The 25,076-nt window shown below is 43.7% G+C and overlaps 1 protein-coding gene across 1 annotated transcript in view; it reads right to left on the bottom strand.

The window, feature by feature from the left end:
• Positions 1 to 25,076, bottom strand: part of mei4 (meiosis-specific, MEI4 homolog (S. cerevisiae)) — a 44,563-nt gene that overhangs the window by 8,373 nt on the left and 11,114 nt on the right. The window contains exon 4 of the mRNA XM_076756902.1: positions 18,452 to 18,583. Within this exon, the coding sequence (XP_076613017.1) occupies positions 18,452 to 18,583 (132 nt within the window). The remainder of the gene's footprint in view (positions 1 to 18,451; positions 18,584 to 25,076) is intronic.

Below are 25,076 nucleotides of genomic sequence, written 5' to 3'. Positions count from 1 at the left end.
GTCTATGTCAGCAAATAGAAGAAAATAAATGCTATTTCCTGGATCCTGAGGCGATGTCTTCAAATGTCTCATTTTGTCCAACAGTTTGTCCAAAAACCAAAATATATTCACCTTGTGATGATATAATGCAGAAAAACTAAGCAAATTCACCTCCAGCTTAAAGACTCTGATGAAAACAGACAAACAATAACTGATATTTTACTCTTACTCTTTTTGGCCACTTGGGGGCAGCAGAACAAAACGGTACACATATCACTGCCTATTATCGTCCTACTGCAGTGATGTTTGTGTTTGCATCCACCAAATGAATGTCAGTCTATCACTCCCTCTGTTTTTAGCTCTGGTTTGGGATAAGATAAATATCTGGCCGATTAGCTGCTGAATGTTTCAGCTAGTCTCAAAGTTTGTCTGCTGTTTGCTGTTGAGCAGGTATTACTGGACATATTTATTAAGAGTTAACACGAAAATTCAGCTCATCTGCTGTTCTTAAGGACTGTGTGGGCGTGATTCAATAAGATTTGATTGACGAGGCCTGAAAAAAAAAAACACAAATAGGGCTGCAACAAAGGATAATTTTCTCAATTGGTCTTTAAAATGCAATCTCATTTTGTCCAAGGCCAATTTGATGTCCTCAAATTGCTTGTTTGGTCAGTGGTGAGTGTCAGACCGTTCTCCTTCACACAACAAATACTTTTTGGATATTTTTCTTTTCTCCCCTTTTTTTTGGACTGACGCTCGAGCAGTTTGGATGCAGATGATTTGACCTCTTCAGCTCTGGGAGTTGCTTTGCGCTGCTTTGAAAAAACTTGCATATCAAAGTGCTAATTGCCAGAACTCTTTCACAGCTGATAAATGCTGCTAATTAGCTTTCAGCCCTCTGTGACTCACCGCTTTACCGCCATTTGTAATTCTGATGAAGTTACTTCAGAGTTTACGTCAATACCTTTTTCTCGGAAGTGTTGCTTTATTTCGTCGAGATTTATACCGACAGCGACTTTCAGTAGAAAAGGACATAAAGAAGAGAGAGTGACAAGACTGCAAAGCAAAAAGGCCGGGTCAGAATATATAGAGAACATGAGCGACATCAAGGTAAATGGAAGGAAGAAGATTATGAAAGAAAAGAGCAAAAGAAAAGTGAAAGGCAGGGGAAAGAAAAAAAAATCCGACAGGATGAGACTGATAAAAAGAACAGGCGACAGAGGCAGAGAGACAAACAGAGAGTGAGGCAGAGACAGCAGACAGAGTGAGGGAGAAGCTGACAAAGAGTACATAATGAAGCTGTGCTCGGCTGGGAGTGTGAAGGGCAGTAATTTACTGATCAAGGACAAAGATTGATTTGTCACCAGAGTGGAAAAGAAAGCCCAAAGCGTGATTGAGAAGCTTCAGCCTCTCCTCTGCGGCAGTGCTGTCAGTCGGTCGGCACTGCGCTCCCATCGAAATGCTCGGGGGCTCGGCCTGTGCTGACCCCGACCGCAGCTTCACCGAGACCCTGCCCGCAAGAACTGCCAGGTCCAGTTCCACGTCAAAGCAGGACCAGTTCATCTGGTACAACTTTAACTTGTACTGCTGCACAGATCAACCAGTACAGGCCAACATCTGTCCGTGCTGATGTCACAAATACACTAAATGTGCATGAATTTAAGCATTTGAAGTTTTCCACTGCAACAAAATTTTACATTTTTCTGTCCGAGCAGCGGCTCGGCTCAAAGCTGAGCTGCTATCGACCTTTTCTAACTGCCTGATTTCAGCTGCTGACGGCTGCAGTCGTCGATCAGACATAGCGGTTGTGCATCACAGATGGCTTATCTGATATGACAGCTTCCTTTGATCTGAGCATGTGTGGATCAATATGAAAAAGGAGCTGCAGGAAAGACACAAAATCGACGGCACGCACAGCTAAAATTCAACTTTGAGACGAAGGAGGGTTGAAAGGTCTGAACAACAGCGAGCTCCACTGCTGTTCCACCTCTCGTTTGTCTAAAGTCTGTTACTGTGCGCTGCTAATCACACATGCAGAAACACTAAACTTTTAATTATCAGCTCATCTGGAAACATATTTTCAGATTGTTTAAATAATGAGAAATGTCCACTACGATGTCCCAGAGACCAAGCTGACATCTCCAACAGTCCAAAACCTGAAAACATGCTTGATCACGAACATTTTATTATCAATGTTGCTGTTGATTCATTTTCTGTTGATCGTCTAATTGATAGCAGCTCGCTGGGCTTGTGGAGGAGAGAGCAGTTTTAATGAATGACTTTGAAACAATAAAACATGTCATGAAGCTCATTTAAAAGCTAATCAAGAGAATACAGGAGTGCAGATCCTGTTTGGTTTAACTGATGCAGTGTGACAATATCGATAAAGGTTAAGACGATGACTCAGTGGCCTCCTAAGAGGCAATCGCAGACTAATTAATCAAGTCCAAATTGATTTTCATGTTCTGCTACAACAAAAAAACAACAAAAATCTGCCTTTTTCTCAGCACTTGTGTTGATGACAAAGAGTTTCTGGCCTCACGGTCTTCCTCACAGGCTTGTTGCACACAGCAGTCGTATTACACTCCTGGTATGACTCTCCTTGAAGTGCTGCGGACAAATAATTCCCGGCGGTCCTCCACTGAAGAGAGCACGGCCGCGGCGTGCTGCAGGCTTACATGCAACATGACCACACACCACCTTCCCCGCCCATTAGCCCGGAGCAGACAACAGCGCCCGGGAATTGATTTTTTCCTCTTTCATTTTCTCGCCTCTGTCTTGTACAAGCGTCCTCTTGCAGTGTTTTATTTTTTGCCCCGGCCGTCTCTTTGAAGGCGGTCCGCTGACAATCCACTGATTCAACCGACAGAAAATCGATCCAATCTCATCCAAGCCGGCGTTCGCTGAGCTCAAATCTTGACATCTTGACTGCCCAAGGAGGTGGGAGAACACAGGTCTGTCTGTTCCACACACACACACACACACACACACACACACACAGGAAAAAGTACCGCATCTCCTTGTTTTCTCCAAGTTTATCTCAGCATCAGCAACCCAAGAAAGGCCCATCGGGGGAGATGATTATTTTCGTTTTTGTTAAATGGTTTCATTAAGCGGTGACAGTTACAGAGAGGAGGTCAGTTCTGTCCCATCTGATAAGACAGCAGAGTTCCCTCAAAGATTTACAGCGTCCACCCACTTAGTGAGACCTGCTCGAGCAGAACGCTGACAAAAGAGCTCCACCTTAACCCGGCAGCTCGCACTCCTTCTCCTCTCTCCTCTCACCAAGCTATCCATGGATCTCCTCCTCCACTCCTCACACATTCGCTGGAGGTGGTTGTGTCTCAATTCAAGGCAAGTTTATTTCTATACGTTAGGGCTAATATGCAATGAATTCTGGGCAAATTAACACAAATTAGAGATCAAACCTTCACTCCAGCAGATAATATTTCGCATTCTAGAAGAATTCAACAGTTGCAAGGACGTTTAAAGAGTGTTAAACAGACGCTCAGTGCAGTGCAGACATGTAGCAGAGCTCAGCCCCTTTACTGACGCCTCATCAGGATCAGGACAGCTTCCTCGGCCAAATTAATTAACCTCAAATTATGAGCCATGTTTAACTCATTTTGTCATGCCTCTCTCTCACCTGAATTAGACTAATTAGAAAAAATAAAACTGGCCTTTTAGACACAACAGTGTCAGTGTCCGTTCGATCAGTATTTACACTGATCTTAAGTTCTCATGTGAGATGTGGGGAGGAAAAAGTCAAAAAAACAGAGCGGTCAGACTGTACGCCTTCACCTCTCAACCACACTGCTGTTACCTGGGAAGCTACAAAAAACATATTTACTTAAAAACAAGAAGAAATGATGTAAAATTACGGTTAGTGGAGGTGCAGAAATGGAAGAAGATCAAAGATTCCCCAAATTATTGTGCATGTGCAGCTTCTCCCGGTGAGCGGTTTTATTTTACAGGCAAAATTAGATTTTAGAAATACTAGATTAAAGATTCAGGCAGTGGCTGTTCATCCACCTGACTGAATACAGAGGATGTTAAAAACCTGTTTTGTATGTGTGTGGTGTGTTTGTGTATTTATGCATGGCTTGGAGTGTGTGAGATGGACAGGAACTCCACAGAGGCTCCCAGGTTTACTTTCATAAAGTGACTTTGATCAACCAGTCTCATTTTGCTTCCTGGTTAGACCGCTAATGAGAGCGGTCCGCTTTGAGGATAGAGGACGGCTTTGATCCTCGGCTAATTGTCCATCAATTTCTCTGACTTTGCCCTTAATTTGATCGTTCTTCAAATCTGTCAGCTATGTTCAGCGGCGGACGGCAACAGAGCTGGACCCCACACAGAGCAGATCACCTCACACAGAGCAGATCACTCCACACAGAGCAGATCACCTCACACAGAGAGCAGATCACTCCACACAGAGCAGATCACCTCACACAGAGAGCAGATCACGCCACACAGAGCAGATCACCCCACACAGAGCAGATCACCTCACAGAGAGGAGATCACCTCACAGAGCAGATCACTCCACACAGAGCAGATCACCTCACACAGAGCAGATCACGCCACACAGAGCAGATCACTCCACACAGAGCAGATCACCTCACACAGAGCAGATCACTCCACACAGAGAGCAGATCACTCCACACAGAGCAGATCACCTCACAGAGAGCAGATCACTCCACACAGAGCAGATCACCTCACACAGAGAGCAGATCACCCCACACAGAGCAGATCACCTCACAGAGAGGAGATCACCTCACAGAGCAGATTACTCCACACAGAGAAGATCACCTCACAGAGAGCAGATCACTCCACACAGAGCAGATCACTCCACACAGAGCAGATCACCCCACACAGAGCAGATCACCCCACACAGAGCAGATCACCTCACACAGAGAGCAGATCACCCCACACAGAGCAGATTACTCCACACAGAGCAGATCACCTCACAGAGGGGAGATCACCTCACAGAGCAGATCACTCCACACAGAGCAGATCACCTCACAGAGAGCTAAACAAAGGTGTCTGTGTAAATATAAATGAACATCAATGTTTTCCAATAAGCAGACCACAGCTGCAGTCTCCTTAATACAAACGCTGCCTTAGAATGTAACTAAACAATGCTTCTACACTACGCTGTATGAATAATTTGGCTTTCATGCTGTCTTGTTCTTACTGAACTGGCTTCTTGAACAAGAAGAGAAAACTAAGCTGAACACATTGTTGTTGATTTAATTTCTCCTTTGCTGACATGATTTGTATTTAAAGTTGTGAAAGTACATCAGAGGATTTTGGGAATAAACTGATAGACAGTCTCTGTCTGTGCAGGTTTCTGCCAAAACGTATTTTGTTCTGAGCCAAATTCCTGCTCTTTAAATGTACTTGGCAATGATGCAGATTGGTCTAAATATTGGCTCAATTTATTCTCCATTTTCTGCAGCCACGACAGCTAAAGTTTAGGCGCTCTGCAGACTTCATGTAGCTGACAAACCACAGTGTGCACGTCTGTACACACAATGCTCAGGATGATATAAGTTAGGCCTTAGTGGATTTGTAGGCCAGTCAGATAGTAGCTCAACCTAAAATGCCAAAGCCATTATGACTATGGCTGTGAAGTGCTGGTAGCCATTACTCAAGATGAGAATGCTATAGCTTGCATTTATGTGGGACACATCTAACGGACATTAAATTATGCTTTTGTCATTAAAAACTAAGGGAAGGCGGAGAGAAAGAGAATATTCCCTCTGCCTGAGGTCCCGTCTGCTGAAATGAACCTTCATTGTGTTATAAGAAGGCCGTGATGATCATGAAATCATATATTTCCCATTTTTGCATAGTAATTCAATACAATCAGTACTGTCCGACCACATATTTGTCCATCTAAATCCAGAAGATGCATGCGATACCGAAGCAGAGTAGTGGATGCAGTGGATTATTTTAATGAAAGCTGAGAGAGGCGAGCACTGTGGGAGGAAGAAGATAACAGAGAGGAAGACAACAGGCAACGGGAGAGTCAAAGAATGCTAATTAATTAAGCCATCATCACAGATGCCACAAGAGCTTCCTCACAAAAGACGTATAAAAAAAAAGTCTCCTGAAAAAAGCCTGGAAAATACTAACATGACAAGTAATGAGATAATAACAAAGCATTTTTTTCTTTAGATTTTACACCTTTCACATTCCTGCTATGCAGATTTAATAAGGCAGACTGCTGAGAGTAATGATGTGCACAGAGACAACAGTCAGGATTTTAAATGGCATCTTGATTTACAAGCCTCAACTATGGCGACTATGGAGTATGGCACAGTTCAGCTTCCATGTGTGTGGGATCCAGACCTGAACCCCCTGAGAGGGAGTCTCATTTTGGTCTCTCACTGCCCAACATTGACCTCGTTTTTCATTTGTCAGGTGCTTCTGGTCAGAGTTTTGTCTTAGCTGTCAACATTTCTCATTTACATATAAATTCAACACTATTGCTGATTTTTTTTCTTCAACACAATCATGAAAAGTATATTATTTATGGCCTCTGCCCAGTTATAGTACAGTCCAGCACTCCCACAGAGCAGCTGCACCAAATACTGCTATATCAGCCTGCACGAGTCTCGTGTCTCACCTGTAAGACTCAACACCTTTGTTTGTGATATTTCACACAGAGGAATAAAAAGTGTGTCCTTGTTCTAATCGGTTATAAAACTCAAGCACACCATGGAGCATCTCTCCTGCTGCTAATAGGCTGTCAGCTGAACTGGATGGCAGTGGAGGAGGTCGTAGCAGCGTCTAGTTCAAAAGTAGTTCAGTTCACTTTGATAACGTTCAGTCGCAAACACAAAGGAACCTCCCTCTGATCCGGTTCATTCTGTAGTTTGGTCATTTTGGCTCAGGTTGTGAATGTTTATGTCCAGCCATGCTGCTATCCTGCTTTTCTCTATACAATGACACAGGTCAAAAAAACACCTGCTGCCATGCAACTTTGCATTCACCGTCTCCCTCAAGGACACTTTGACATGTTGACGGGAGATCAAACTGCCAACCCTATAATCAATGGACGAAACTCTATACGGAGCCACAGCTGCCCCAGGATGGACAGGACAACCAGAATACTAATAAAACTCACATAAGACTGAGACTGTATTATATATAATATACTAAATACCATAAAGGCAAATATGGTCCTTAAAATACTTTTCAATTAAAACATTAATGCACTGAAACAGAAAAGAAATTCTGGGAAAAACAGCTTCAGGATCACAAAAAAGTTTCATATTTGACCGAGGTGGCGAAGAGATTGTATTGTTAAGAAAAGGTGAGATAACAGGCTGATGGAAAGAGACTTTTCAAACAGCGAATAACACCTGGTACCTGTTTGTGCTGTGGAGAGCACCTGTCGACCCTTATCTGAAAATGGGCGTCAGCTCACTCATGGTGGAAAGTATCGCAACGTCTGCATGCAAAGCGCACTGGAAAAATAACTACAGTACGAGTTCAGACAGGAGCCCTCGCTGCTGTCACATCTCCTTCAAATCCCACAGCTGCCGATGGAAAACACAGCAGGATGTGTGCGCGTCAGACAAATTCATTCATTAAAATAACAAACACCATTTTAGGTGGGAAGCAGCGACGAAATGTCACGATGGACCAGAGTCGGTGCTCGATTAATTCTGTTATCTTGTCACATCTTAAGGTTGTATTAGCATAAGAGTAGTGGAAAACACTCACTGACTCACATCTCTGTTTGGGTAACTTCTCAGAAATCCACTTAAGACTCAGAACATCTTAACAGAAACAGGACTATTGAGATAACACAGAAAATCCACAATGACAGGATCCAAATGGCCTTTTATATAATACTGTAAAATGACAGGACCTCTGAGGGCTGTCAAGCACATTATGCCTTTGAACTGGTTTGAACAGAACTGATGTACGCAGCATTAATGCTTGTGAGGAGCAGGCCCAGATTCATTTGCTGAGTTCAGACTGAACGACACACAGCTCAGCTACTGTTAAATAAAGGCTCAAGGCACCTGCTGGAACCAAAGCGGGAACAGATGTGGCACCATGACCTGTTCCGCCTCCCGACCTGGAACAATTTGCCACAGTAAGTTGTGGGCTTGGTATGCGTTAAGCTCTGGTTATTCATTTGTTTAGATGGGGGGAGTCATTTTTTCATTACACACAGCTGCCGGTTTATTAAGGCACACCGAGCTTAACTAATGCAGTCTAATACAATCCTGTAATGAATCCTCCCCTCATGAAGGTTATGACATTTTCAAGAGATGCTGATTCAACTGGATAATCATTTATGTATGATGCTGTTGAACTGTACTGCATTGTACAGAGAGGTGTTTCTGTTATTTAGCCTCCCCTCATGGATGTAAGTGGGATGGCCGAGGTGAGTCCATGTACAAATCAAGTGGCTGTAGTTCGTTTGGACAGCAGAGAGTCGACCCACGCTGCCGCACTGGTAATCATTGTTTAACTTTGTTAAAATCACAAAGGTTTTCAACATGTTAAATATTTTAGAAAGGTAAAAATATAGCTTTGAGGCTTCCATTGGGCTCGGATCTTAAAGTCAATTTCAGCTGGTTCGTAAAGAGGCGAGGTCCAGGTGTTGGTTCTAGAAGCCTGAACCACAGAAGACAACGCGCTTACAAACACCGCCGGGGTTCTGTCTTTTAGCCTCTCTGACCGGAACCACCCAGTGTTCGCTGGTAGTTCTCAGCACCAGAAAAAGGGGAATGTTTAGTATGATTAATATGAAGGCTACCACCACTGGAGCTGGTGCAGAAAGAAGCTGCATTTTTACCCTGAGACTTGCATCTTTGTGTCTGCAGCTTAATCAGCACCTGGATGGTGCACAGATTGTTAGCACACAATGATTCCCTCTCGCTGGTCTTCCTGTATCAGGACCGACTATCTCCTCTTCTCAACTTACTGCTGACTCAACTCAACATGCCAGCATCCCCCCCACCTGCCAGCCCCGTGCCTCCTACAAAGCTGTACAGCAGGAAGAAATCACAATGTCGTCATTTGTTTTCCCCGTGAAGGTGTTATTGGTTTTCTTTCTCCCCGAGGAATGGAGCAGAGCTGGTGAGTAAGTGTAAAAAGAAGCAGAGATGTACTGACAAAGCTCTCTTATAGCAACTCAAGCAGAGAGGAGGGCTGTTTGTAGCTCTTACAGTGGGTCTGTGTGAACATTGTAGAGCTCCACTGACTGGAAAGGAGCCTGACACAACTAACAAACTATGTTAGCAGTAAAAAATACAATTTTTCTTTATATACACATCAATATTTATTTGGCCTGTCGTGATTCAGTCATACCGATTTCATATGCTACTGTTCAGCCAGACAGTTTAGTACATAACATGTAGTACAAAAGAGCGAGACTGATAAATGAGCTTTCAAATTAGTTGAGATGTTCTAGTATCGATGTATAAGTCAGGCAGTACATAAATGCCAAAGATGTGTTCATCTTCATCCATCAGAGCCCTCTCGTCTCTTCATCATATAACAAATGGCCCTTTTTCACAGTAGTAAAACAAGCTTCAATCTGGGCCCTGTTAAAGCTGTCAGGTGGCACCTGCGTTTTAACTGCTGTCATCCAGATGAGCAAGATTTACTCACAAAATAAAATACTGACATGTTTTTTTTTTTGACAGGAAAGAAAAGAAAAACATCAGTCAAAAGCCAAAACATATGAAGAAGACTCTCCCGATAATGGGAAACAAAGATTGAAGGTTAAAAACGCGATGAATTCATGCCTCGAAAAGCTGTGAACTTTTATGTCTCACCGTAACCCACAGATGGCAAAACCTGCCTTGCAGGACCAAAAACAGTCAATCTGAGGAGTCAGTGAGCCAGTGAAGGAACCACGAGTACAATTGAGGGTGAAAAAGTCTGAGTTTTTGGGGCGATTGGGTGCAGCGTGTGAGCAAACACTAAAACAAACAGGAGAATTTAGTGGAAGTAAAATGGTGAAAGAAGGACTAACCTGCTAGAATTAGAGTAAAGCATTATTTCAAAGGAACTGTGAATCCCTGCTGGGATGGATCACAGAGTGGTACAGTCCACTGACCTCGAGGCTGGCGGTCAATCGCCTGTTCAGATGTCAAAGTGTCCTTGAACAAAACTGCTCCTGATGGCCAACCGGTGCCATACAAGGGAGTGCGCCGCCATCATTGTGTCAGTGTGAGGAAGGATAGCTGGATGACACTAAGAAGTTCTGAAGTGCTTTGGATAAGAGAGCTATATAAACGCAGTCTACCCACAATTTAACGTTTCGTTTCATATTGACATACAGAGCATCATGACGCGGCTTATTTTCAGGAAACTCAATTGAGGGACTGTTCAGGGATAAAATAATCTGATTGAACGTCTTTTTGGCTCATCTAGCACATCCAAAACCGGATAAATCAAAGTAATTTATCACACTGAAGCAACAATTCTATGAAAATCCAATAAGGCCACAGAAAATTCCAGCTCATTTGAGTGTGTGTGCACATCCAACCCGAGTTAAGAGCACATGCAGGCTGTTCAGGATGCAATGTTTAGACCAGCAGCGTCTCCATCAGGCAGTACAATCGCAAACGTTATTATTAGATTAATTCAATTTAATTCCAATAAACTACGTCGTGACCACTCTGCACCACAGGAACTAACATTTTGTGGAAAAAGCTCCGTTACTGAGCACTCCAGTGCACCATATTCCTCTCTGCTGTTTGTAATTACGGTCTTTAAAAAGCAGATTTCTTCCTGCATCTGATCTTCAGACCTGCAGCGACTGAACTTTCTGCTGTCATGGTGACACACGTGAGACCGGAACAAATGAGCTTTAAGGCGCATGAAGCCAGTTTCTTGGAAATGCCATGCGTGTGCACCGCAGCTCTTCCCACATCTCCTAAAGACTTCCTCCCTGCAAATACCACTGTCACTCACACAGACAAAGCAGTTCCATTAAACTCACAATTTTTGAGAATGAATTCACCTTATCTGAGTCACAGATTGCTATCACGCATCGGACGACCGGGCTCTCAAGAAAAATGTAGGACTAGGAGCATTTGAAACTCGGGAATCAGCCTCCTCCTGATATTTAAAGATAAAATGTGAAGTAAGGAGCAGTCCTGGAGCGAAATATTCCCCGAGCATTCACTGAGGACTGAGGAGCCAAAGGGTGCAAATTGAACTGGCACTGGCCTTTAGAGGCATCAGCTGCGATGCTCATTTCCTCTGGCTCTGCCACCACAGCTGAACCCTGCATGTCGGAAAACTCATTCATCACCCCAAAGCCAAATTTAATATCCCCAAGCCAAACTTAATATCATTAAGGGCACTCGGCCCAGACAATGGCTGGCCATGAAACTCATCGGATCATTCTAATGAGACAATAACACGGGGAAGTTTCATGGGATCTCATGGCAAATGAAGCTACAATGGAAGGTTAACCAGGAAGGCCACCTCCCCCCCGACTGTACACTCACACGCCTCATAATTCATCACAGGAAATCCAATGTAGCCCTGCAACTAATGTTCATGCACATCTTTTTTTTGACTAATCAGTCGTTTAATATATTAAATGCTAAAAAGGGGCTCATTATGTACTTATCTGAACTCAAGTTTTAAAGCAGTTGAGAGGCTGGAACCTACAACCGACTGGCAATTTTAATGGAGCTGCACAAACCAATGAATGAAACGATGGATGTTCGCAGTCGCTCACAGTCATGAACTCAGACAGAATTACTACCAACTGCAGCTCCCTTCAGCTCTGTGGAGCATTTTAACATCTTTTAGCACATAGTTTTGGTTTAATGATCCACAACGTTACTGTTGTCTCTCATCAACCTCATTCCAGCAGCAGCTGTTTCCATCAAGCCAACTCCGATAAACTCACTGTACACTAGCCGCCCGGCAGCAAACACACAGCGAGAAGGTGGAGCGTTCAGCGGCTAAAGAGCCAGAGATGTTTCACAGGAGACCAAATCATAAGTAAAAGGAAAGCAGATACAAACACGACTGTAATGCGACGATCGTGACGCTCTGCTGTCCCACAGACCTCAAACAGCTCACTGAGTTCAACTTAAAATCTGCTCAAGTCAAAATCAATTCGATGAACAGAAAATCAAACCCAACAATTTGGCTTATTATTTTTCTAACTGACAAACTGTTTGCTGTCATTTCTAAACGTCCTCTGGTTTCAGCTTCTTAAATGTGAAGATTTGCTGCTTTTGTCTAAATTCTGTTGGGCTGTGGGAAACAGTTTTTAACTTTTTACAGACAGTAGCCAGCAGTGTAAATAATTAGTTTCAGCTCTACACAATTAATTTTATTGTTTCAGCACTTGGCAGGTTCACACCAAAATCTGCCGTAAATCGGCAAATAATTAAAGTGATTAATCTTTTTTGTTGTTATCTCCTTGTTGAACAGCATCCAGCTGAGATTTTGCTTCTGCCACACCTCCAGTCCTCTCCAGTACACCGGCTAAAGAAAATATGGCGAAGACGAGCCGGCGAGCCGCTGACCACCCACAGTTTGCATAAAGTGCAGACGCTGAGACGGTGACAACCGAGGGTGCATAGTAATGGCGTCAGAGTGGCATTTACACTGCCCAGTGGTTTAGTGTTATTGCTGGGTTTCATGGTGGCTTTGTCCTGAGGGGCTGTGGCTGTTTGGTGTGAGCCGCCGACTGTCACGCCCTCTGACAGAACAGCGCAGCGCCCAGATGGCACAGCTCATCTGTATGCCGCGCTGCTCCAAGGACAGTGGCACCAGGCTGCAGCATCTCTGAGGATGTATGTCAGACAGGAACGCCGGCCTCTGCCGCGCTGCTCCTGATAGAATACTCATGACTTCAACGCCTCCTCTCACTGCAACGCTTACTGTATGTCCTTGAAATAGTGCATCCAAAAACACTCATTCTTTAGATTCCTGTGACAGCTTTGAAACTTCAGTGATTCAGCAGGCTGCAACATGAAATAGAAATGTATATATTAGACCTTCACTGCAATGTTTGCTTTACTGTACTGAAATCACAGGTTTAAATACAGCTGAAACAATTACTCCATTAATCAATCAGTCAATTAATGATGCCTTCGTTAATTTATTAATTTTCAAAGATAAAACTGGCTCCAGCTTGGAATAGTTTAAACTGTTTTTCCAAGTCTTCCATTATATTACAATAACTATCTTTGGGTTTGGGACTGTTGAATATGGCAACTTTAGGAAGTTTCAATGCTTTCCTGACATTTTATGGACCAAATGACTCAGGCTAGTTTCTTCAAAGCTCTAAATGATGACATTTGGTATCTTTACACCTTTTTACACGGTTAGGCTTATTAACCTGGCCTAATATTCCTTTCTGAGGAAACCAGGACTGAAATAAAGGTGAAATATGCAGCGTTACTATGATTCATAGTTAATCATAACAGTGAAAATGAACAGTTCTAACAAGGATCACTAATTGCAGCCACAGGACAATGGACAGTCCATTTATTTCTCCATGATGTGGGACTTAAAGTCCACGTGTCACCATGTAAGATCTCAAATTCATAGTTTTAATAGTTCTCCACTAAAATCCTAAAGGCGTGAAAACCTCTTAGCTCGTTAGCTCATCGTCTTGCATGTGTGTTTCCAGACAAACACCGGAGGAGCTGTTAAGGTCTCCCCAGCTACGATGCAAACGATAACAAGAAAATAAGGTCGATCATGTGTGAACATGGCACAAAGCCCTTCAACCACCGTCGCCTGTCCTCTCCACCTCTGGAACATAAAGGCCCGAGTCAGCGAAGACTCCCCGGACAGATGGGAGCGATCTGCCCCCTTAACCACCAGCTGGAGAAGGGTGAAGGCCCGCGTGGCGTTCACTACAGCGGCAGGTGGTGTGCTGATAAACTGAAAATGTAATACTTCCATAATAATAATAATTACTACTACTTAGGAACTTAATTGTAAGAATACAAACAGCTTAGGGCTCACAAGTTTATTGGTTCACAATATTTCTGAATAAAGTTGGAATTTAAATGAACTCCAACCGTAGAAAAATGTGCAAATACTGGGTTTTTAAGTAGTAAACCCTCCCCTAAAAAACTACAGGTTTCAAAATCTTCATCATCAGAGCTATGCACATGGTTTAAAGTAGGGTTAGGGGTTTGGATTGTGTGTTAAATGTGTGTGTTCAAGAGTTTCTTGAATTAATAAATTACATATACAGCCACATGTTACACTATCGACTCATCGTGGACCCATTCTTCAAGTAAAATACAAATACAAGTACCTCAAATTTGTACTCTGAGCAGGGGGGAGGACACGTACTCAGGCCAACAAATCATGTGAGTCTGTTATCAGCAGGGATGAAGGGTGAACTGAATCTAAACACCAACATAAATCACTGACAGACACGAGGAATATACTGCACAGCAGCTGGCGGCTGGACGTGACGACAAAAGGGAAGACGCAGCCTGTGAGTCCAAAATCAAACGTACAGAGCTTTGCTTTGAAAGCTGGACAAAGTCTTAATGTTAGAGAATCTTAGAGAAGTAAGTACGAGGGAGAAGATCTGAAGGAAAACAGGAAACTGTGCAATTTTCAAAATGCAGGAGCAGTGATCATGTCAAGATGATCCCCTTAAAGCTAGAATTAGAATCAAGTTTTTCATAAAAATCAAACCCTTTTTATACCATTTATGATTTTACAGCAAGTCACTCAATGCATGTGCAGTCTGGAATTATCTCTCCATATAATCGTTTGATTGTTAGCTCGCGTGCTGCATTCAAATCACTCGCCGCCTGCGAACGCCTCACTAAAACGTAACATGACAAAGCCTCATTCAGACTCAGCATGTCATTATCAATCAGGGAAATACAGCAGAAGTAGCAGAGTTAATCTTAACAAGCGACACAGTGAATAGCCTGAGTGAGCGCTCTTATTTCTGAAATCACACCAAAGTTCAAATCCAGGCTCCTCATCACTCCGTCTCCTGCACGATTCACACGCTCTTTGCTGATAGCTTCAATCAGTGTTATTCACCATGACAGGCTGGAGTGCATGGCGTTTGATGGATACCTGATGAGGCACGCGGCTCAGACACTAAACGGAAAAGAAAACAAAAACAATATTTATTGTTCAGAATGAAGTCTTCTCAGCAGCTCAGGCATTTTACCCTCTGCTCTCAGATGTTGAGCTTCAGGGCAGCTGCAGGCATGTTTGTCCATGCTGTTTAACTAAACTGATGAAAAGCTGCACCTGCCCCGGCCACTGCCTGAAAAAACGGTCTGGAGCGAAGGAAAACAACCGTCATCAGGAAATCTGGTACCTGACAGCAGTTCTTTAATGCTTCTGTACGCTAATGTTCTCTGAGCTCGCCAAGAAAAAACTGATGAGGAGCATTAATAGTATTATTAGACCGCAAATTGACCACGTTAGTAATAATTAACATTAACACTTAATGAATTGTCAAATTAAACAGAGCAGGACACACAGCAGACCTGCTGCCTGTCTCACTGATTTGGTCACCATATGATTTGCATGTAATACATAGAAGCAGACTGGTTTGACTGACAGCTGTCACACCAGCTCTAACAAACTGAGCCAAACAAGCAAACGCCCCAGACTTCATGTTAAAGCACCCGAAAGCAGACAAACCACGAGGCATTTTATTTCATGTCATGTCACTGAGAAACCTGCTCTGATAGACATGTTAATCCTGACATTAAACGGCAAAAACCTGGAAACTGAACTAAAGAGGGAGACAGAGGAGGCATCCGCTCAGCCTTTATATGTCACTGCCATGACAGCTTCCCATACAAAGGAAATCCTCCATGCTGAGAAACACTTTTCACTCAGCACAATTGATGGGGGGGCCAGGGGTCTGCTGCTGCTGACAAAAGAGCTGAGGCAGGGGTCTGTCCATGGACTTGACTCAGCCTGGGGACTGTATGAAAGCTTATACAAGGGGGGGTGTGGTACAGGGGACGAGGAGGGTCTTTGTAGAGTCCCACCAGGTTTTCAGCAGAGTGACATATAGTTTCATGTCAGTATGACTCTGCCATGGAGCAAATCTGACGTTCAGGCTGAAATGAATGGGTCTTGTCCATATGGGATTAGTTTTACAAGAAACACTGCACACTGATCAATCAGCCATCAGGCCAAAAACCCTTTCACATCGTCATCGTCACTTGCGATGGCTGCGATTCGGGAATTGAAGTTTCAACAGTTGCACTCATTATCATTCGCTCTGGTTAACAGCGTGAGCTAAGAGAGTAAAATGTTAATGGAGATATAGATGCAGACTCTTCTACAGTTTTTACATAATGGGAGGCACGCCGCTCCTCCCCTGAGACCTCCTGCCTGGAGAGAATGAACCGCGGAGAGCTGCAGGAGCGGCGCTGCAAGCAAATAAGACAGCCCAGCGGCTCCGTCAAGTCAAAAGTTATCTCGTTGTCACGTCTTTAGCCTTGAAAGACTGAAGACGAGTGGTGGGGGTGGACGTGGTAGGGGGTGGACTCCATGAGCGCTCTAATGACTGCAAGGGCAAAACACTCAGTCAGACACTGGGTGGACAAACCAGAGAGATGGATGGATAGATTGATATTTTTATCTTATGTTTTAGGGTGCCACCTATCCAGTTGGTCCCCCACGGCCTCCCTAGAAGCAACCAATCACCTCCAGTCACTCAGACTTCTGTTTGGACCCAAATACACACACAGCTGGCACAAAGTCTGTACATGATCTCAGTACAGGATCTCATTTTGAAAAAACAATCAAACATGTAGTTTCTGCTCTTTAATCAGGACGAATGCTCAGTAAAACAAACACACACAGTTCACAAAGTGATAAGAAACACACACCCACACCCACCCACACACCCACACCCACACCCACACACACACACACACACACACACAGAACTGCAGCTCCCTGCAGGAGCGAGTGTGTTCTGAGCACAATGATAAGCTGGTCAGCTCATCTGCTGTGCTACACATCAACTGTTCGGCCAGCTTTCAAAAGACAGGAAACGGAGCGACACTGATCAGCCTCCATCCTGTAACACTGAAACACTCAGCAGCACTTTGTATCTGACGATTAACAGCGACGCTCTGCGTGAAGACTGTGTTTCACTTGTGTAAACACGGATCAGAGATCTGTGGACGCCGCTACGTGCTCTTGAACTGCACACAGCTGCTGCGTTCACTGTTGCTGGTTGACATGGACATGCAGCAGTTTAACCCCGAACACAAGGACAAAGCAGCTTTCTTTGGCTGATGACGTGTCTGGTCACTCATGTTGGGGGGGGGGCATGCTTCCATATTTCATATGCTGCAGGAGACGTGAGCCCCCCCATCCACCCATTATGTCAGTGTGCTTTCAAATGCCAAGCCATCACATTAACAGAGGTCTAGGCCTCCATGTTGGTTCATTTAAATTCCCAATTAAAAGTCTCCAGAATGCACCAAGGACGATGACAGCAATCCCCCCGTATATGACAGTTTGTGGAGAACTGAGCCTCCAGACTCTTGCTTACAAATAGCCATTACTGCTGGTTTGTTGGAGACAATAGCGCCACAGGAGCACAAGGCTGTTTTGCATTGTCAATATCTCCAGTGAACAGTGGGTTCAGCTATTTTCTTTCTTTGACTTGGCCCTCAAAAATGCAGTGTTGATAAAATTCTCTTTTTGGCATCGGCCGCCTCGAGAGGCTCTCTCGAGGAGGAGGAGGAGGAGGAGAAAAACAGGCGCAAGAGCATGACCGACCCTGCTGAGTGGGAGGGAAGCTCAGCGGGAGGGGTGAAGGGGGGAAAATCATCTGTATCCTTTTCCTTTTTTACACATTTCCATTTCGAAGGACCCCCGGCGGCTTGACACTCAGCTCTGCCTTTCACAGGAAGCAGGCCGGCCAAATGCAGCTCTCGCCTGGCCTGTGACTCAGGCGGTCTCCAGAGGTACCGAGAGATGTTTGAATACATGGCAGACAGGAAACTAGTGGGACGCAGTATTGATTGCAGTGGTACAGGAGTGGCCGTGGCACCGAGTCAATAGGGCAAACTGTTTTCACCTGAAGCCCTGCACAAAAGGCGGCTGGCAAGGAGCAAAAAGGTGAAATAAAAGAGTTTATGAGAGAGAGAAAGGGAGACTGTGGGGGAGAACAGCAGAGAGGAATAAACAGATAGAAAGCCAGTGAGAGTACGATGGAGAGATTCATGATCTCAACATGGTTTGAGAACAAAACCACCTGTTTATATGGACTATAATGTGTTCATAATACTTCACACTGCACTGCTGTTGAAAGGGAAGTGAACAACACAGACAGAAACATGAAGAACACATCCTATCATGAGGCGGTGGAGGGAAGCAGAAAGGGATCAACACTGTCTGCGAGCCAAAAGAGACAGAAAGAAGAAGACAGAAGAAGAAGAAAAGCAGGAAGGGAACGAAGGAGGAGGTGTGGTGAAGCGGTGGGGGTGTTTACCTGGAAGGCCTGCCAGAGCTGATCAGCCAGAGTGCTGATCTGAGAGAGGATGTGACGAATGAGAAAGGACTTTGACATACTGCAGCTCCCCAGCGTGATCAGGCACTCCATCAGCGTCTCTGCAGCCCGGAGCTGAGGTTCGGAAAAACAACACTTCACTAAAGCAGATTCCTGAACGCTTTCTTTTTGCTAACCTTTAGAACTTCACATCAAGGATGCAAAATCTCTAAATGAATAGATTCTAATTCTACTCATCACAAACTGGTTACAATAAATATGTGCTGACAGTGCATGCCTTACGGATTAAAGACACCGCACAGCTGCACACTGCATGTAAATAAGACCGCATGAGCACCAGTACAGCATGGGACTATGATCATTTTGATTCTAGATTCATTTACCAATGATTTTCATGATTAACAGATTAAAAATACCATACAATTATCATTTCTAAGAAACCTTCAAACTTCTCATTTTGTCTGAACAACAATCGGAAACCTCAAACTATTAAGTTTACTTTAATATTTGCTAATGAAAAGCAGCCGATTCTCACGTTTGAGAAGCTGGAACAACAGAATCTTTGACATCTTTCCCTTAAATACTGCTGAAACTATTAATCGCTAATCAGAACTACCTCCTGTTGATCAACCAAGAAACAACACAGTGAGAACCAGAAGAAAGGTCGGCGGTATTCATTCTTTTCATTGAAAATGTACAGTTATACAAAAACCTGTATCAACAGCCCCAGAGCTAAAGGATGGGTAAATCCAAAGCTATCACAGGATAAGGTGTCATTCTACTGTACAGCCCACAAATCCCATGAAAAGACCAAAACCAATAATGTGTTAATCCTCTCAATGCACTCTGACTTCCTGTCTGTGGCTTTCACTGAAGACACAAACTTAACACAAGTGCACATATTCACCATCAGGTTGCTTATTAGCATGAATATTAGCATCATATTAGCTCTTTATTGGTCATTATAAAGCACTTTTTAATGTTATATTCTGGGGGTTGGTGGGTTAAGATCATAATTCACGCACAACAACTTCCTTTCTTAGCATCAATAAGCAGTAATTAGGAGGTTCACTGTAGAACGCTGCAGTTATCAGGGATTACTTCGAGTGGTGGATTAATACGTAATTTGGTGCTCTAAACAGTACTTCAAGGAGCAGGATGGTGTGTGTGTGTGTGTGCATGTGGGATTGAGTTTAACAGTGTGGCTCACTGATGTGTTTTTAATAGCTTCTGGAACAACAATGGAGCTCCAGACAAAGAGGAAGACGATAGATCAGGCTTTGATACACAATATTTGTCAGATACGTTCACTGTTGTCTTGGGTCTTTTCATGGGATTTGTTGACATGGAGAAAAGTCCACTTGTCTTGTCCTGATAGTTTCTACACCCTGACGCCAAGCACACAGTTAGCTGCTGCCACAGGTTTGAAGTTCTGTGATCCTGGAGGGGGTATGGTTAGCATGCACGCTCACATTCAGCAACAGCCTAATTCATATTCACTCAGTTTTTCACAGTTTCGAGCGAGAGCAGGCCAACACATCCAAACTGTCCTCTGTTGCTGTGCCAGCAGGCAGCTCCACGGCGGCAGCTGGGGATAAATTGTTTGGCTCAAGGGCATCATGACCATTGTTGCTTTTTAATTTGGTCTGGGAAATTCAACTAGTAACCTTGCCCACAATTGAAGTGCAGAGCTAAAACAGATGCTTAAAGCTGATCAGATGGGCGTGTTTGGCCCTGTTCCTCAAACAGAGAGTGACTGAAAGATGAACGAAAAGGAAAAAAAAAAAAAAAAAAAAGACCTTAAATTCAATTTGCTTTGTATTGCCTCTGCTGCTGATTACGCCTGAGTGCTGAATGCTACAAGGACATCATGAAACTGTCTGCATGATTATCCTATCAAGAGACTAATTCATAATTTGGAACAACTGAAGGGAGGAGATTGTTATTCAGTTTTCCTAACCAGCTTGTCTCAGGCTGCAGATTGATGAGGCCTTCCTTCTCGCCACTTTTACCTCTTCGCTCTTTGATGCACAAACCTGATCAGACCAGCTAGTTCTGCTGCTTACACGGAGATGGGCACAAAAAAAAAAAAAAGGATATAAAGCACCAATGAAATGAATTCTGCTTTCTCACTGCATCCATCAGCTGATTCACCTTCCACTCAACACTCATCCTTTGACTATTTTTGGTAATCCTGTTGGCTGCAGTATCTTTGTCATGCTCCGGAAAGTAACATCAAAGCTCACGGCTACGTCTGGCAGAGGAAATGAGGGCTGCACCTAACATTTGCATTTCAAACCTGATAAATCTGTTGAATTATTATGATCATATCGATCATGTGACTAACAGAAACCAGGGCTGAGCGACATATCGACCAATTTCAACTATTTCTCATGTTTTCTTTTCTTAAGCGTAACACGAAGTCTGACATGTTTAAACGTCTCAGTCATAATGTAAATAATTCCAGAGTTAGACGTCAAAATATTTTGGCTCTACACGCCGTTTTCCCCACTGCTTTTCTGATGTCCGCCCTCTCAATCCTCTCCGGATTCAGCGAATTAAAACCAAAGCAGAGATGGTGACGACTGCTGGAACAGCAACAGTGGAAAGACGAACCAGGACAGTTTTGGTGGGTTTGAATTTGTTTCTGTTAAGTGTGAATGAAGTGTGTCTTACAATGATAAAATCACTGATTCTGAATATATCACAGAACATTTTGTGGTTAATACTGTAAATGACTCTCGGTAGATAACCATGTTTTTGAGCTCTGTAACGTATGGAGCACGCTGCAGGAGAAACTGTCAGCTACCCTCTCTTCACTTAGGGGTTAACGTCCAGAACGTCGTTGGAACAACGCTCTGCTTAAATAACTTCTTATCTCATTCTTCATGTTTACGGGCACATGCTGTAGCCATAACCGTGAAGGGTAGCATTGTCTGAAAAATAATAGAGTGATAAAAGGTGTACTTGAGCGCTCTGTTTGGGGCCGAAACGCATGAGGCGAGCTGGATGCAATATACGAGAAGGTAATAAAAGTTCTTCCAGTAGACAAAAGGATGACACAGTAAGATGAGGCAGGTTTGAGGCTATATGAGGCCAGCCAGACACTAAACTGTCCTCCTCTGCGAAAGGTTATTACATGAAATATGTCTGCAGTTGAACGCAGCGGGAGAGTGACATTTGAATGACGCCACTTGGGATTCAGGATCTGCAATTTCATCGTCTGGGCTCTTCATCTTGTCCAATCTCCTTCCTCCTAGACGGTAACAACTCCTCCAGGTGTGTCTGAGAAACTGAGCCAGAAATAAGAGCTCTCTTTGTGGACGTGAGCGGCTCTGAAGGCAGGACCTGCTGCTGGGTAAATTGCAGTTGCTTGCGGCATTACTCCTTGAGATGGAACGCACTTTGGCTGTAAGCACTTTGCCAGACGTTTTCACTGTTTGACTCTTAAGCTGTGGCTTTAGAAAAGGGATGAAAAAAAATCACGGTGGGTTCCCTACAATATCGAATTGTCTACAAGAGCAACCCTTCATCTGTAACTAACAGTGAGCAGCTTTGGACTGGTGGCTGCCCATCACGCTAAGCCAACCTGTAAGAGGCCATTAGCAGGTTTAAAGACTCAGTGACCTCGCCAGAGAAAATATGAAGCTGACTAGAGCTGAAACAATCACTCACATAAACAATCAACAGAATAATAATTCACAAAAATTTAGACACAGTCTCCAGTTTCAGTAGTTGAGGGGATCAGAGCCTGGGCTGCCTCCCTGTTGAGGACAGGCCAAATCCCTCTGATGCTGATGTTATATGTACAATAACGTGTATTACAACCTTCCCTGCATGACTGGAGCAGAAACACAGAAGCCTGTGGACGACACATCTGAAACTCAAACCGAGGATTTCACGTGCACAGTCTATCCTGGACTGACTGACACCCCCCTTCCTTTACAGGAAAAATGGCATGTCACATAAAATAGAGTTACGGTGTAATAGTATGGACACACTCTCCTCTCATCTGTACACTCGCGGTTGATATAACGCAACACTTCAGATCAAATCTAACTGGGAGTCAGAGCACAATGTGCTTAGTCACCTCTTCATACTGTCAGATGCACGAAAATACACTGGACATGTATTCACTCGTTCATCAAGACGCTGTATCCCAAACAATCTCATCCCTCTCCACATAGAAAATTGTTTTTGAACAGCGTGTTTGACAGATTAGTTAGTCTGATGTCAGAGTGTTTTAGAAACGTGTCCCAGAGGTCGTCGGCCCCTGCTGGCACGCCTTGATCTTTTCAGGAGTCTTTCCAGTATTATAATTACCCCTGCCCTTCATCTCTGACCTCGCCTCCATATCTGACCGATCCTGAACAATCAGTTTGACTGGCAGCACAATGGAGTGTTCACTGGACGTCAGAAATATATAGAGTTCATTAACGGGTATCCTCAAAGTCGTTTGCAACATCCTTATTGGTCCAACTTGGAGAGAAAGCAAACTTTTAAAGAAAAAAAATGTGCTGAACCAAAATCACAGCATCACTGAACAGGTTGAAATGCATTCAAATGTCGACTGTTTGCGTGAGATGTTGAACAGTTAAGCAGTTGAAGTGTCAGTTGAGGCTGAACTGAAAGGGTTTCAAGTGTCTTCTGAAGTGTAATCACCTGAAATTTCAATTTCAAATTCAAACCCTTTACATAAATAGTTTAAGTGCATGTAAACTGCAGCGAGCTGTATTTGAGCTGTCAGCTGAAGAGTAAAAATTAGCTGAAGTGTCAGCTAATGTGTGGATGCTAAAAGCCTTTGAAATGCAGCACCTGCGCGATTTAAAATGCCAATTGTGGGTTTCCAACAAGTGCAGGAAATAACAAAAATCTGGATTGGGGTAAAAATACTACACAACAATAGGCTAATTAGGCCTAAATTCTGGCCCTTGGACAGCTGTAGTAGATGATCCCTGTCTTAAAGGCTAGGAACATGATTGACTAACTCAGACTCCTGATGCTTCATGTTAACGTACGATAAACGTTTGAATGCATTGCAAAATCATGCATCTCTTCACAATTAGACTATTAGCAGTGCACAGTTTCTGTGACTGTTAAGCCCATTTTGCTGTTTGGTGTGTATATATCAGTTTGGTTCAAAATGTTTAAACTCTAAAAAGAAAAATCAGTCTTAAACATCAGGTTTCAGGTCCAGCTCTTCAGAATCAATGTGGGTTTTTTTCCAAAGATACCATTTGGGACTGCAGCTCACCCACCAGACACGGGGTCATCCATAATAGAAAAGACAGAGAGACCAATTTCTGCAGGCATGGTGTGGTGTCATTAGACCAAAATGCAATGCAGCCGCGAGGTGTTGCATTTTGAGTAACAGGCACAGCTGAGATCAGTGACCCATATCACCCACAGCTGAATGACCACATTTAAAAGCCATTTCTAAGCCTGTATAGGCCCACATTTAACACCGAGCAGTAAGTTCACCCCCCGTCACTGAGGCCTTGTCAAAATAAAGACTGGGCGGAAAAATAAAAGGAAGCTCACCAAAATGAGAAGATGACTCAGGCTGAAGGATAGTGAGCACATCACAAACATTAATTACACATGCGCTGAGCATCACAGATGAGTAACATCAAACAGTGCTGCTATCAAAAAGACAATTCTTACTTTAAACAGTGTAATCTGGCTCCAAACACAGAGCTCACTCTATAAGGTGCTTTGATGAAAAGGCACCAGTCTGCATAAATTCACAGGCAAATCTTATGGGACTCTCCCAGTTTCTCATAAAAGGACAACAGAAATGATTGCAGATGTAGCTCGTCTGTTGCTCAATGGTGCTAACGCTGTCGGTAACCTGTTGAAACGCCATGTTTATATCAAGTGGGATGGAAGAAATCAAAGGGGAAGATTCCCATCACATGGAGAATCCAGCTGTCGTTGCAGAGTTGTGAGTTGGAGGGTTAAAAAATACTCTAAAGATACTTGACGGGTGGGGTTAACAGGAGGCATCCTGTAGATCACTGTGGTGCAGTTTAGGATGCAAGTGAGCGGCCACATTGATATTACCCACACTGACTTTGCTTCCATCCTTCCATTGACTTTACTTAACACAGAGCAACAGTGGGAAAGCTCGACTCCTGCAGTGCAATAATTAGCTCTTTTCAGTCAGTGCTGATCACAGTGGAGATGACTTTGCTCATTTCTTCAACTTGTTTTTACCATCAACAATCGACACAAGCGTCAGAAACTTGGAGGAGAAAATAAATGCAGCCGCTCTGACCAATCACACGTTATGTCCACTGAAGAAGTCTGCAGGTTGGCTACACCTCAATAGTCGGCCATGACACACTGTAACCGATCCACAGTAAATAAAGTTTCTTTGTTAACGTCATTATTGTATTCAGGGTTTCTACAATCAGTTGCCTTCAGTCACGACGGGCCACTGTTCATCCTCAATCGCTGATAGCCAATACATTCGTCCATTCAGCCAACCCGTTCCTAAACTCTCAGCACTCACAAGTTCGACAGCATTTTGATATCTTCTTGGTCTTTGGTGGCCAGTTTTCTTGATGATTCTTCAAAAACACCATCTGTTCCCCTTCGGGTTTGT

This window comes from Chaetodon auriga, chromosome 18 (genome assembly GCF_051107435.1).
Source record: "Chaetodon auriga isolate fChaAug3 chromosome 18, fChaAug3.hap1, whole genome shotgun sequence".
NCBI classification, from domain to species: domain Eukaryota; kingdom Metazoa; phylum Chordata; class Actinopteri; order Chaetodontiformes; family Chaetodontidae; genus Chaetodon; species Chaetodon auriga.
This window is presented reverse-complemented; position numbering and strand designations above follow the sequence as displayed.